Here is a 14,668-nt window from a genome sequence, read left to right on the forward strand (position 1 = left end):
TCCTCCCACTCCTCCTCCTCCTCCTCCTCCTCCTCCTCCTCCTCCTCCTCCTCCTCCTCCTCCTCCTCCTCCTCCTCCTCCTCCTCTCTGCCCTTTGTTCTCTTTCTCTCTGAGATAAGTGGAATTTGTCATCCGTCTGACGGGGTCATTGTGACTTGGAGTCTCGCTCTAGCTCCAGACCATATCTCTCTCTCTCTGTCTCTCTCTCTCTCTCTCTGTCTCTCTCTCTCTGCCGCGCTGCGCTAGTTTATCTGGCACCACACTTCTGTCTGCGTGCCAGGGGACCCCGGCTCTCCCCCTGAGTCTCCAAACTCTCTCTCTCTCTCTCGCTCTCCTCCCCTCGCTCTCTCACCTTCTGCCTCGTCATTCTCCCGGGCGCTGTCGCAGGCTCCGCACGGGCCGGTACCTCCTGCTGTTTTTAAGGGGGTATTATGGGATGGGGCCTGCTCTGCTTTTCTTGACTAATGAGCTTAGCCTGGACGGGGCGACTCGTTCAGCTCGGATCGGTCTGCAGCTAGAGGGGCTCGTCTGATGCGGTCGGAGAGGAGAGGAGCGTGGACATAGCTTCAGACCCCTGTTTACTACGTAACCCCCCCCTCCTCCTCCTCCACCTCCTCCTCTTCCTCTCTCCCCTCCTCATCTGGCAGCTCTCTACTCTGACTCTACCTGAGCCCTCCTCTCTCCCTCTCTCCCTCTCTCCCTCCCTCTCTCCCTCTCTCTCTCTCTCTCCCTCGCTCTCCTTCACTGCCTCAGATCCAGGGCAGTAAGTTACTGCGTTTGTATCTGCATCCCTCTCCCGGGCTGCAGTCTGTCGCTGCCCCTCTTTCCTCTCTCTCCCCCCCTCTCTCTCTCTCCCTCACTCTCTCTCTCCCTTATCTTTTATCCGTCCCTTCTTCCTCCTCGTGTACCGATCTGGATTCCTCTTCGTTCTTCTTATCAGCGCCCTCATTACCCCGCCAAAATGTATCGGAACCCGTGGATTTCGAATTACCTGACTCACGTCAAGTTCTGCAGCCAAGGTAAGAGCAGGACAGACGGCTTCGTTCTTCAGGAGAGTGAGGCAGAAATCAGAGGTGCAAGTACAGAGACGGAGCCAGGGAGCTGAGCGGGAGCTGCAGTCTCTCTCTCTGACTCTCTGTCTCTCTGTCAGTGTGTGTGTGTGTGTGTGTGTGTGCGTCTCTCGCTCCCTCTCTCCGTCTCTCGCTATCCGTCTGTTTGTCTGTGTGTTTGTGTCTCTGTCTCTCTCTTTTTGTTTCTCTGCACGGGTCTCTTTTTGCGTGCGTGTCTATCTCTCTGGGTTTGTCTCTTTCTGTGTCTCGCTCTCTGGGTCTCTCTCTATGTCTTTGTCTCTCTCTGTGGGTCTCTGTCTCTCTCGCTGTGTCTATGTCTCTGTGGGTCTCACTCTCTCTGTCACTCTCTCTCTCTCTCCCTGTCACTCTCTCTCTGTCACTCTCTCTGTCTCCCTTTCTCCTTCTCTCTCTCTCTTTCTCTCCCTCTGCATGCTGGCCCCGTTTCCAAACGTGCGTCCTTTAGCTGTGTGGGCGTCCAAGGACGCCTGTGTCGCAAGAGAGGAGGGCAGCATGACCGCGCAGTCCCTCACAGACGTGTATGTGCGTGTGTGTGTGTGTGTGTCGCACTCTTGGTCGAAGTCTTTCAGGAGTTCTGTGCCCAGAGCAGCAAACCTCTGTCTAAATCTGAAAGTTGTTGTGTCTTGTGTGACGCAACAACTGTGATGAACGAGCTCCGAAACAAACCAACAGCGTAGCGCTGGGTACAGCCTGCAGGCTGAGCCGAGTGTAAACTCATTATGGTTCTCATAACAAAGGTGGTTTAACAGGCCCTCAGCGCTAAGTCGACGGCTAGCGCAGCCAACAGTAGACACTCAAGAACACGTGTGTGTTTGTGTGTGTTGGGCAGGGTTAAGGAGTGACACTGATTGGGTTGAGCTTTAATCCCAGTGTGGGGGTTAATCTGAAACCTGTCATTTGGACACAGGCACACACACACTGGTTTACTTAGCAGTGTGTGTTTGGTTCCAATAGGACCGTGGGTGTGTATCACTTTAAATACTGGATGTCTACTGGCTATCTTTCTCTGAGGTACACAGTTAAAAAGTGGAACCCAATCTGAATCAAAGCACATATTCCCACGTGTATAAAGCATTTAATCCATAAATAAAGGACTGACTCCGCTCTTGTGGAGGACAGCTGCTCCAGCGTTCTTCACTGTCCTGTGGTGACCCGGAACAAACGCTCTGTTCGGTAGAAGCTCCATCGTGGACGTCTCGGCTCTGCACTCTGTTCCAACATGCTCCGCAGACGCACGCATTCACACACACACACACACCGCACCGTTGAGGAATCTCCCACCCTCCTCGCCCCTCCAGGGCACACGGGCTATAGTATTCTGGGGGATTACAGCATCAAAGGCGGCCGGTCGTGTGTGAGGATGGGGTGGGTGGAGGTTTTGTGCGTCGTTGTGTCTGGGGTGACTCATGCACCCTGTAGGGGCTGTGAGGATGTGTAGGTTAATGAGATGGTACCGCTCCAACCTGGCTGACAAACAGACCAGACAACTCCTTCCCCCCCCCCCCCCCCCCCACACCCATCTGACGCAGTTATTGTATGTTGTACTTCCTGGCATTTAATGTACACACTTATTGTGTGTTGTATGTCCTGGCACTTAAAAATAGTACTTAGCATTGAGTAGCATCTTATCTATCGCTGTTGTACACGGGGAATGTGTTAACCTAGCGATTGTTAGTGCTTGGCACTTGGTTCTATGAATATCCTTACCACTGAAACAACAGTGATATATTGTTTCTCCTTCTTCTGACTAATGTACTTAATGTACTTACTCGTCGCTTTGGATAAAAGCTTCTGCTAAATGCCCTAAATGTAAATGTAAACACCTCTATTGCTGAGTCAACAGAAGCTAATAAAGGCATTTCACTAAGGAATAATTGATTGAGTTATCAATGCATGACTTGTACTTATCAGCGTTTTGTTGTGCTTTACAGTTCTTGTGCTCCATATTTGATCCCTACCCTGTTGGAAGAGACTCGTTTTGGTTTAATACTTAATATTCTTGTACATGCTCACTTTTCTATGCTTTGACTTTACAATTGCAGAGAGTTATTTTCTTCTGCTGATGGTTCAAAAAAAAATCTTTTTTTAGTATCTTCTGCTTGCACCAATGTTCTGGTGAATAACACGTGCGCTCAGCACTTCTGGCTGATGGACTCTTCTGCCTGCTTGATATGCTCTCTGGAGCTGGGGGGGGGGGGGGGGGTGAGGTTTGTGGGGGTACGGTGGGGTTTGGGGGGGCTGTTGTGTACGGTGGGGTGGTGGGGGGGGGGGGGGCCTGGGTGGGGCGTTGCGTAGGTCGCCCCAGAGGTGACCCCAGAGAGGGGGTGGTCTCCAGAGAAGTGGAACCACATGTTGGTCCCGGCAGAGCCTCATCTGGCTGGACTCCGTCCCAGGGCGGCCATACCAGCACGTTCTGAGGAGGCTGTGGAGTCCATAACTCAGCCCGCCGCTGCCGTCAGGGTCCCACCGAGACCACCAGCATTCCTCCAACGCTGCACTCGGGCTGCTTACACACCCTCACACACCTGGAGGGCTTTGGGTTGTATCAGACTTTGAAGGTTCAACTTTCCTCACACACACACACACACACATACTCACACACACTTGTGGTCCTGGCAGCGTGAGAAGGACCATCCGCTCCTGAGTGGTTTATCACGGGGGCGTCAGGTCTTGGCTGGTTCTCCGTGGACTCCGTCTCCAAGGGCAGGTCTCCTGCACCATGACTGCATGCGGACCCCCCCCCCCCCCCCCCCCCCCCGCTGGCACACTGCCCAGCTGCACCACCTTGATGTGTGATCACCCCTCACACCCCCCGGTCTCAACGTACGTGTGTTGGGGCGCTTTGAGCGATGACCTCATCGACCGCACACAGACCCGCACTTAGATGTGTGTGTGTGTGTGTGTGTGTGTGTGTGTGTGTGTGTGTTTGTGTGTGTGTGTGAGAAACAGCTGTTGCTGAGCGCTCACCAGTTGTTGTTTCTCTGGATGCTGGCGATAGCGGCGGCCATGTTCATGCCAGCCAGTGTCATGGCGACCGGTGACTCATCGTGTCTCATGTGGCCGTCACCACTTCCAAAGAGACGATGGATCACAGGGGGGAGGGCTCTGACGAGTCACTGCGGTCGCGTCGTTATTGATGTGCCCATGAGCATTTATTAGACGCGGGCACAAAGGTTTAACTCTCTCTCTCTATCGTCTGCTGCTTTCTTTACAGGACTTGGCGGAGAGACGCCGGCCAAACTTGGCAACCCGAGATCATTCCAGAAGAGGGCTCTCAGGTGAGGCGCGTTTTACTACTTATACTCTACAAAGGTTCATTCAGAAGTTTAAGCGCTCAAACCGTTAGTACATTGACTCTGAAAGTGTTATTTTAACTGTAATTGTTTCTGCTATACGTCATGAAAATGCGATTTTCAGTCAGACTATTGTCCCGCTCCACAATTTAAGTTGTATTTTCCCTGACGTGAACGTGAACGGTTGGATCTCTCCTCTAAATGACGATTCACAGAGTGGTGTCGGTTAGTGCGTCAGTGTGAAGAGTCGGCTTGAGGTAACGTCTCTGTCAGCGACCATAAAACCGTTTCTTTGATTTATTGATCATGTAGTGAGCTCTTTGTTTGGGCGATGGTCCTACCAGGCCCCTTACCCGGGGCCCTCGACCCGGGCACTCATCCAGGGCCCTCAACCCGGGGCCCTCAACCCGGGGCCTCATCCCGGTTCCTCACCGCAGTGGGCTCTCACGCGGGGGGGGGGGGGGGGGGCTCACCCACACAGATCTCCTCTGCTCCAGTGACTGCCGTCTGCATCGCGACTCGTTCTGCAGCCAGGGGCCTCGCTGGGGCTGGGGGAGGGGGGTGGAGCCTGGCCCCATCAATCACGGCACGCTGTCAAAGCCTGGGAAGGATAAAGTGAAAGATTAGGTCGAAGCGTAGCTCTGCGGCGCTAACGCTGGCTAGCGCCCTCAACGCTAACAGGTCTCTTGTGGGTGTGGGTGTGGGCCCATGATGGGTTTCAAACCTGCAACCCGGCCTCGCACGTAGTTCAGGTCACTCTCCTGCTATATATGAGTAACATTTCAACGTATATAAATAGAGTAGTTTCCAGTGAGGAGCAGGGACGAGATGACACCACGCTGAGGTCCTCCAGCCGGCCTGGGGTGTCGGGTGCAGCGGTAAACTTAGCAGCTCTTTAAAACGTTGGCTTTACATTGTTGGAGCGGGCGAGCGGTTCAAAGCCCTCCTCCCCGCCACTGGACAGGGGAGGAGAGGACACGTCGTCAAGGTGACCGTCGGAACACGGCGTCCGCGGTTGCTGAGAATAGAGAGGAGGCCGCAGTCCACCGTGGGGTGTCTGGATGTTCCCGGGGTCCGAGTATGACGCTCGCGCTGACAGTGAAGCTGTTGGCTGCTTTATAACATTGCTGATGTGTGTTGATTTGATATCTTCCAAACTCAGCCAGTGTGGCTGCAGCAGCTGTGTTTTTATGATCATGTGGAAAGGCAGAATGATGCATTAAACTATTGGCCCCAAACTAGTTGGAAGTCGTCAGGATTCTTCGCAGGAAGCGAATTCACATTCCTTGGACTGACGATTGCACTTTCTGAGCGACTTTCTTCCATTCCAGAGCTGTTGGCTATTATGATCGTCTATGATTCATGTGTGGAAAACACCCCTCCCTTATAATCCACTTCTATGGCCGTTTTCCCTGTTGTCATGGTGATCCATCCAATGGCTCTCCTCCTTTAACCTACTGTGCTCCAAGCCCTCCAGTGACAGCACTCGCTTTCACCTCCTGCTTCCTCTCAGCTTCCACAAAGAGTTCTCAGTGGAGGAGAAGGACGACCCTGCCGTAGCCCCCGGGGACATCGATGTCCGACTCATCACCCAGCTCCCTAAAGGTACCACAGTCCTACCTGAAGTCTCTTTTCACCTGGACTCTGCCATAGACTCCGCAGTCCTGGCACTTAATGTACACACTTATTGTATATTGTACGTCCTGGCACTCAATATATGCATTTATCGTATGTTGTACTTACTGGCACTTAACTTTTGTGTTGTGTAGCATATTATCCTATCTTTGTTGTATACAGCGAATGGGTTAACCTGGCGATTGTGGTTCTTTGAACATCCCTGCTGTACCGACAGAGATATATTGTTTCTTTTTCTTCTGACAAATGTACTTATTCGTACTAAGTCGCCTAAATATAAATGTAAACCATCTCCCAGCTCTCTGTTAGTTTCTGTTACGGTGCGACTGCAATGATCCCTGCCAGGTGAATTCCTGCGTGTAATCGACCATATCGTTTTTCCCTGTCGCACAATGTTGGTTTTAAACGCTACTCGCGGTCTGCTAAATCAAAGCAAACTTCTGGGTCAATACAGAGGTCACTGCAACATTAAGGAGGAGTTATTTAAAGGGAGATATTCAATATACTTCATAGTATTGTATTCTTTGGCACACAAAGAAAAGTGCTCGACCCGGATTCAGTTCCCGGCTTGAAGTCGGTCCTGGAAAATGACAAGTAGGAACCAGGACAAAAAGTAAAGCTTTGAGTTATTTATATTATTTGAGGAAGAGCACAGTTTCTGCTCGTAGTGCTTTGTTAATGACGAGTGTACACAAATGGTTACAGATGGTATTCTGCGTGTGTCGCCCCGGGCTATAAGTACTTTGTTACATAATCTGCTGTGCTCAGAGAACCGCTACTGTGGTCATTAGGCACCACAGCTCTGTGATCGATGTATAAATAGCATTTTGTTGCATTGTCCCCGTGAGGCCTGATAATAGAAAGATAAAGGGCCATTTCCAGAGAGGCGAGTGTTTGTCTTTCTTTTCCATATGCTGCTAATGTCGCCGAGCTAATGTTTACTTTGACCGCGTGAAGAAATTACCGTTCTAAGATGTATGAAGCTCAGCTCTAGTGAACCGATAAAGGGAAATCATATTCATGATTGTATTTTAACTGAGTCAAGGACACGTTTTGCAGTTCAGTTTTGTCTCATCGATTGGTCGCAGCCTCTACTACCTCCATTAGGGGCCTGCGTTTCACGCTGGACGTTCACGAGGCGTTCATGAAGGAGTCCTCCATCGTTCTACCAGTATGGTGTTAATGGATGTTCCGTGTCCTCTTCATTTCAGTCTCAGAGTTAAGGAAACACTTCGAGGGCATCACCACAAGCCTGAGCGACTGGGAGATGAACAGGTGAGGCATCAGGAGTCTGGACACTCGTGTGTGTGTGTGTGTGTGTGTGTGTGTGTGTGTGTGTGTGTGTGTGTGTGTGTGTGTGTGTGTGTGTGTGTGTGTGTGTGTGTGTGTGTGTGTGTGTGTGTGTGTGTGTGTGGAAGGCTCTGCTGTCTGAACGCTCACCAGTTGCAGCGGTTTCTCTGGATGATGGCGGCCATTTTCATGCCAGTGTCATGGCGACCTGTGACTCATCCTGTTTGTGTTTTTGTGTGTGTGTGTGTGCGTGCAGGAAGGAGCGTATCGCGCGGCGCCTGGAGGGCATCGAGGGGGAGGGGCCTCCCAGCCTGGTGGCCAATCGGCTGCTGGAGGAGGACACGCCCCGCTACACCCGGGCCTCCGACTGCTGCGACCCCTGTACTGGTGAGGCCTTTAGGGGTCCCCCTAACTCCACCTCTTACCCCACCCTGGCCCCCCAAACCCCTACCATTAACCCCATGAATGAATTGTAGATTCATGTTCTTTTTTTGTGTGCTGCTTTGCATTTATTGTCTGTCTGTCTGTCTGTCTGTCTGTCTGTCTGTCTGTCTGTCTGTCTGTCTGTCTGTCTGTCTGTCTGTCTGTCTGTCTCTTTGTCTGTCTGTCTCTTTGTCTGTCTGTCTCTTTGTCTGTCTGTCTCTCTCCATGTCTGTCTGTCTGTCCCTTTCTCTGTTTGTCTCTCTCCATGTCTGTCTCTCCATGTCTGTCTCTCTCCATGTCTGTCTCTCTCCATGTCTGTCTCTCTCCATGTCTGTCTGTCTGTCTGTCTCTCTCTCACTCTTCACTCTTCACTCCTCCATGTCTGTCTCTCTCCATGTCTGTCTGTCTGTCTGTCTGTCTCTCTCTCCTCTTCCCTCCTCCCTGTCTGTCTCTCTCTCTCTCACTCTTCACTCTTCCCTCCTCCCTGTCTGTCTCTCTCTCTCTCACTCTTCACTCTTCACTCCTCCCTGTGTCTCTCTCTCTCCTCTTCACTCCTCCCTCCCTGTTTGTCTCTCTCTCTCACTCCCTCTCTCCTCTTCACTCCTCCCTGTGTGTCTCTCCTCGGTTGTTCCCGTCCAGTCAGTGTCCAGAGGTACGGCCCCGACGCCCTGCAGGGGCCCCACGCCTACCACCCCGCCGCGGACCCCCCGGCCAGGGGCCCCCGCAGCACCGAGCCTCAGCCGGCCCCCCACACCCTCGCCCCCGGCCGCACCCCCGCCCGCACCTCCGCCCTCCCCGACCCCGACTCCAAGGCGGAGCGCATCGCCCGCTACAAGGCGGAGCGGCGCCGGCAGCTGGCCGAGCGCTACGGCCTCTCCCTGGACCTGGAGCCCCCCGAGGGGGACCCCGCCCCCCGCCGCGAGGGGGGGGACCCCGGCCCCCGCCGCGCCCGGGCCGAGTCCGAGAGCTCGGACCCCCGGCCGCGGACGGGGTCCCTTGGGGAGGACGGCTGGGAGCGGCAGGCGTCCTGCGGCAACGCCCCCGTCAACAGCCCCCGGGCGGGCCGCACCGCCCCCCCCGTCCACCAGGGGCTCCCCGGGACGGAGGCGGGGCGCGGCCAGGCGGAGCCGCTCAGCGAGCGCGAGCGGCGGATGAACCTGGAGAACCAGCGCCGGGCCCCGCAGGAGGCCCCCGTCACCGTGGAGCCGGGGCCCTTCGGCTCCTCCTACATGGAGGTCTCCGCGGCCCCCGGCCTGCCGCCCAGCTCCCCCCAGACGGGCAGGCGGGCCTCGGGGCCCCCCCAGCATGGGGCCTCTCCGGGGGACCTGTACATCCAGCAGCAGACCCACAACGTCCTCACGCGCCACGGGTAAGTGGCGGGCGGCTCCTATTAATCACCGGATGTCGGGCATCGAGTGTCTTTAGTTATTTATTTTAGATTCCTCAGTCTGCGATCTCCATTCTGTGTGTTCTCTCGCTCTCTCTCCGTCTTTCACTCTCTATCTCTCTCGTTCTCTGACTTCTCACTCTGTTGCATGCTCTCTCGTTTTCTCTCTCTCTCTCTCCCTCTCTCTCTCTCTCTCTCTCGTTCTCTCGTTCTCTCTCGTTCTCTCTCGTTCTCTCTCTCTCTCTCGTTCTCTCTCTCAGTGGTGTGTGCGTGTCAGGATGGTGTTGTGTTTTGAGTGTTCTCCGTGTGGCTCCGTGGTCAGAATTGTGACCGTGCCAGAGCACAGCTGGCCTCCATCAAGACCTTCAAGTGTGGGAGGGGGGGGGGGGAGGAGGGGAGACATTCCACTCTGCCCCCGTTTCATCTTCACTCATTCCCTTTGGGGTACGGTCTGTCGTCCCTTTTGGTTCACCCTGTAATGTCCATAATCACCCTCTCCTCATCCGCTGAATCTCAGCTGCCCAGGTGAGAGCTCTCTCTGTCTCTCTGTCTCTCTCTGTGTCTCTGTCTCTGTGTCTCTCTGTCTCTGTGTCTCTGTCTGTGTCTCTGTGTCTCTGTGTCTCTGTCTCTCTGTGTCTCTGTGTCTCTCTGTCTCTCTGTCTCTGTGTCTCTATGTCTCTGTGTCTCTCTCTCTTTGTGTCTCTCTCTCTCTGTGTCTCTGTCTCTGTGTCTGTGGCTCTGTCTCTTTCTCTATCTCGGTCTGTGTCTCTCATCTCTATCTGTCTGTCTCTCTCTGTATCTCTCCATCTCTGCGTGTCTCTCTCTCTCTCTCTCTCTCTCTCTGTCTCTAAATCTAAAGTTGAGGCGTCTGTATTGGTTTTCAAAATAAGAAGACAAAGTCCTTAAGTGTTATGGAATCGATGCTTACGAAGCGTCGAGCTAGGGTTGGACTCCAGGCCCCGCCTCCTCACACATATGCTGCTTTTTGATTGGTGCAGCGCTGGGGCTAAAGCGAACAGCGATTGGTACTTGGAGACTGACGCTGACGGCGACACCCCTTCTCTTATCAACTGGCCCTCAAGGTACCCCCGCTCAGGGGAGAGTGGTTGTGTCTGACCCATCACCCACCACCCCCCCCTCCTCCCGTAACAATGGATCGCTCCAACCCTGCTTGGTTAACTCTGTAAAAACAAAAATTAAATAATGAATGAGTTTCAATCCACTCAAGGAAACGTACTAATGGGTGTTTGATCTTCCTGGGTTGTTATTTATCAGCGTGTTGCGGGACATTATCGACCCCTACAATGTTTGGAGAAGTCCAATCGTCTCTCTTATCTTCTCCGTAGTGCATAGATATCTCAGCAGCTTCTGCCCCCCCATCCTCATCACCGTAACTCATCAGGTTGTGGTTCCCCAAATGGCCTAACGAACCCCTCATCCATCTGGTTGTGCTGTGATCGATAATACGTGTGTGGTGTACACCAGCTGATTCTCCTGGTTTGGTTTGGGATTTCATGGGGAAGAAGAATGACATTTAAAATGTACATTTACATTTTGGGCAATTAGCAGATGCCCTTATCAAAAGCGACTTACAATAAGAACATTAGTCAGAAGAAGAGAAACAACAATTTATCGTTGTCAGTACAGTAAGGATGTTTGTAGAACCAAGTGCCCAAGCAATGACAATAGCTAGGTTAACCCATACCCCGTACACAACAAAGATAGCAAGGATAAGACGCTACACAATGCTAAGTACTATTGTTAAGTTCCAGGACGTGCAACATATAATAAGTGCGTACATTAAGTGCCAGGACGTACAACATACATGCTAAGAGGGGTGTGAGGGGTTTGAGGGGGAAAGGGGGGAGATTATGCAGAGTCTAGGTGAACTCTGAACACAGAATGAGGTAGTACTGTTAGGCCCAATCCCATTTCTACCCTTTACCCCTTCCCCTTCCTCCTTGTTTTGAAGGGGTAAGGGGAAGGGGTAAGGGGTAGAAATGGGATTGGGCCTAAGGCCCAATCCCATTTCTACCCCTTACCCCTTCCCCTTACCCCTTCAAACAAGGGGGAAGGGTAAGAGGAAGGGGTAAGGGGTAGAAATGGGATTAGGCTTAAGTCTATTCAGAATGGTGTTAATGGAGAGTTACCTATATAGTTCCACTCAGGGCTGTTCTAATCAACCTCACCATGTTTCCTCTCTGGCGGTCTACTGCTGGTGAGACAGAAGCTGGGGTCACAAGGCCGATCTTTCAGTAATGTGCATAGATATATTATTGTTCTCTTTCGTGCGGATGACGATGACGAGGTGGACGAGAGCCGCTCTCCTCTTCAGACCGTCTGAGTGCCCGAGCCGGGGGTTGAACGCGTACGAGGCGCTGTTGTTTCAACCGTCCTCTTTCTCCCCCCTGAAGAATCCGAGTGAGGGAGCGCCTGGCCCGGGACGGGGGCCGCCAGAGGAGCCCCGAACCGGGACCCGCGCCTGAACCCCTCCAGGCCTACCGGAGGCCCACCCGAGGCCCCCCGACCCAGTCCTGCAGTCAGCACCCCACAGACCCGGCGGCCTGCCACCAGGCCCCGAGCTCCGGTCAGCACCCCACAGACCCCCCGCCCCGCCCCCTGACCCAGGCCTGTGGCCCCACCTACCTGTCCATGGCCGTGGCCCCGGGCCCCCAGGACCCACAGCCCCAGCTCCGCAGCGGAGCGGAGGAGGGCGGGACGGAGGCGCAGACGTCCGGGCTCCTGAACAGCAGGAAGGCCGTGCTGCCGTCGGAGGTCCGCCGCCGGGAGAAGAGCACGGAGGACCCCCGGAGAGGCTGGGCGGACCGGGAGCCCCATCGGTCCCCCAGGGCCCGGAGCCTGGGCCTGGCCTTGGGGGCGGAGGAGGCCCCGGGGGGAACCAGAGGACCGGGCCCCAGGGGGAGGACCGGACCCGGGCGGGAGGACGCAGGGGAGGTTCTCACCGGACCCCTAGAGCAGGGCTCCCACCACGACCACCACCACCACCCTCCTCCTCCCGCCGACGCCGTCAGACCGAGGGCGGAGGAGCAGCACGGCCTCAGAGGCCCCGCCCCCGCTCCCGAGCAGACCAGGGCGGGGCACGCCGCCGCCGCACCGGAGCGGTCCGGCGGCCAGCGGAGCCGGCGCCCCCAGACCCTGGGGTCTCGGGACGCCCCGGACCCCGAGGGCCACCGGAGCAGCCGCGGGGGGATCAGTAACGGAGGGAGCCACGAGGACGCCCAGATGTCTGTGGCCCAGCTCAGGCACTCCTACCTGGACAGTACCTCCACCACCACCACCCCCGCCGCCGCCATCACCCAGAGGCCCGAGCTGTAGGTGGTCCCGCAGAGAGTCACTGTGGCTTCACCGTCCTGCCTCATCGCATGCTGCCTGCTGCCTCACTGCCTCACATGGCCTACTTCCTCCAATGGCCTCAATGCCTCACATCGCCTGCTGCCTCACATGGCCTCAATGCCTCACATGGCCTCAATGCCTCACATGGCCTCAATGCCTCACATTGCCTGCTGCCTCACATGGCCTCAATGCCTCACATCGCCTGCTACCTCACTGCCTCACATGGCCTACTGCCTCACATGGCCTCAATGTCTCACATTGCCTGCTGCCTCACTGCCTCACATGGCCTCAATGCCTCACATCGCCTGCTGCCTCAAATGGCCTCTTGAGTACCTGCTGCCTCACGTGGCCTAACATGGCCTCACAGGGCTTGCTGCCGCCCATCGCCTGCTGTTGAATGACTAACAGAGAACTTACCCTTGGGTGATGTGAACATGAATCTGTTGCACGGCCTGAACGTAGCATCACTACTTGATCGTTGCTCACCTAGGAGTAAAGCTTGTACCGTTCGTTTGTGCTGCTGTGTGTTGCCTGGTTCGTCGATCGGGACTGGTACTAACCGGCGTGTCCTCTATCAACTAACCAGCACTCTAGCGTTCCACGTTCACACGCTTGATTTGAAAGCCAAAGAGCATGGGGTGTGTCCGCAACCATGAGCCTGGGGTGTGTCCGTGTGTCCGAACCATGTCATATCCGTGCCTCTGTTTCTGTCTTGAAATCACTTCCGTCCTCCATCGCACCTCCCACCTGGATCTCTCTTCACCTCTCTTCTCTGTTTCCCCTGATGCCTTCGCTTGGCTCCTCTGCCCTCTTGTGGGTGTGGTCCCATCCCCCGTCCCCCAGGGAGGTGCTGCCTGGCCCAGGGGCCCCCTGGAGAGGGGAAAGGGGGCGCAGGCCTAGGCAGTACGTGGATCCCGGGGAGAGTAGGAAGACCTCAGAGAGGTTTAAGACCCAGCCCATCACCTCTGCTGAGCACCACGAGACCTCTAGGTGAGGGGGACCCCAGTAGCATGGCCCGTGTGGGGTCCTGATAGACCACGAGGTTGGGTGGACCCCAGTAGCATGGCTTGTGTGGAGCACTGGTAGACCACTAGGGGGTCGGACTAGACCACTAGTCGGGGGGTGGTCTTTAGCAGCATGTCATGTGATGGGAAACCAGTAGAAGGTCCTGCATGTCAGAAGAATTCCTGACTCAACCTCAGGGGTTTGGTTCAGTGATTTGAGCAGATCTATAATCGAATCGGGACGATCCTTGACCCGACTGCTCACACTATACTATAATTTACCCACCTAATGAACCTGCGCAATGTCTAGCATCCAGCCAATACAAGTAGATAGCTGATACAATGGGTCTTCTGAAGGGCCTCATGCACATGCTAACCATCGCCTTGAGCAGGTGTGCTAACCTCAACACCCGTTACATCAGTTCCCTACTGTATAGCCCCCACAGTCCAGAGTCCAGGCCCGGCCTGACTTATTGGTGCTGTTTCATGTGACCAAAGCGGAGTACCATGACTCGGCCATTGTTGTTGATTGGCCCTGAGTAAGGACTGGACCCTGCAGTGCAGTAGGCTCCTCTAATGCCGCGTAATTCCCCGGCTAAGTCTCGCTCTGATACACTCTGTCATTTAATTTCCTATGTATTTTTCCTTCCTACTTACACCCCGTCGTTGCGTAAGCTACATAACTCTGCTCTGGGAAACGCTCATTCCCCAATCCTTCTCCAGACCACGTACCCTCCGTTTGTTCTCTGACTGTTAAACGCTAACGTTAATAACGCTAACGTTAATAACGCTAACGAACCTCTCTGTTCTGTCCTTCCCGTCTGAAGGTCCTGTGTCATCTCTGATCTGAGCAGCGCTGAGGGTAAGTAGCTCTCCAAACGAGTTGCGTTGTGTTCTTGTGTAATAGAACAGGTTAGCATGGTAGAAGACGATGCTAGCACTGAGGCCTTCGTTCTGTGTTCCTCTACATGTTCTGTAGAGCTCTCAGTTCTAAAACGTGTTTGCTGTATTATTCAGACAGACATCACTGGTTTATGAAGGCCTTTTAGAAGGACGTTCAAAGCGATGGAAATGGTTTGTGTAGATCTTGAGTTCCAAACTGTTTTTGCTCACTTCCCATGACTATTGGCTAAACAGCTCTCAGGTTAACCTCATCTCAGTAAAAGCTAATGACAGCCGATTCACTCGAGCAGT

At 54.3% G+C, this 14,668-nt stretch overlaps 1 protein-coding gene across 1 annotated transcript in view; it reads left to right on the forward strand.

Annotated features, from left to right (window-relative positions):
- Positions 1–284: 284 nt before the first annotated feature.
- The window catches only part of svila (supervillin a), a 50,077-nt gene continuing 35,693 nt past the window's right edge, over positions 285–14,668 (forward strand). The window contains exons 1-9 of the mRNA XM_030349727.1: positions 285–1,019; positions 4,303–4,366; positions 5,895–5,986; positions 7,228–7,291; positions 7,563–7,693; positions 8,369–9,098; positions 11,531–12,448; positions 13,314–13,460; positions 14,302–14,336. Of these exons, the coding sequence (XP_030205587.1) occupies positions 962–1,019; positions 4,303–4,366; positions 5,895–5,986; positions 7,228–7,291; positions 7,563–7,693; positions 8,369–9,098; positions 11,531–12,448; positions 13,314–13,460; positions 14,302–14,336 (2,239 nt within the window). The 5' untranslated portion in view covers positions 285–961. The remainder of the gene's footprint in view (positions 1,020–4,302; positions 4,367–5,894; positions 5,987–7,227; positions 7,292–7,562; positions 7,694–8,368; positions 9,099–11,530; positions 12,449–13,313; positions 13,461–14,301; positions 14,337–14,668) is intronic.

The sequence above is a fragment of the Gadus morhua genome, chromosome 23 (assembly GCF_902167405.1).
Source record: "Gadus morhua chromosome 23, gadMor3.0, whole genome shotgun sequence".
NCBI lineage: Eukaryota > Metazoa > Chordata > Actinopteri > Gadiformes > Gadidae > Gadus > Gadus morhua.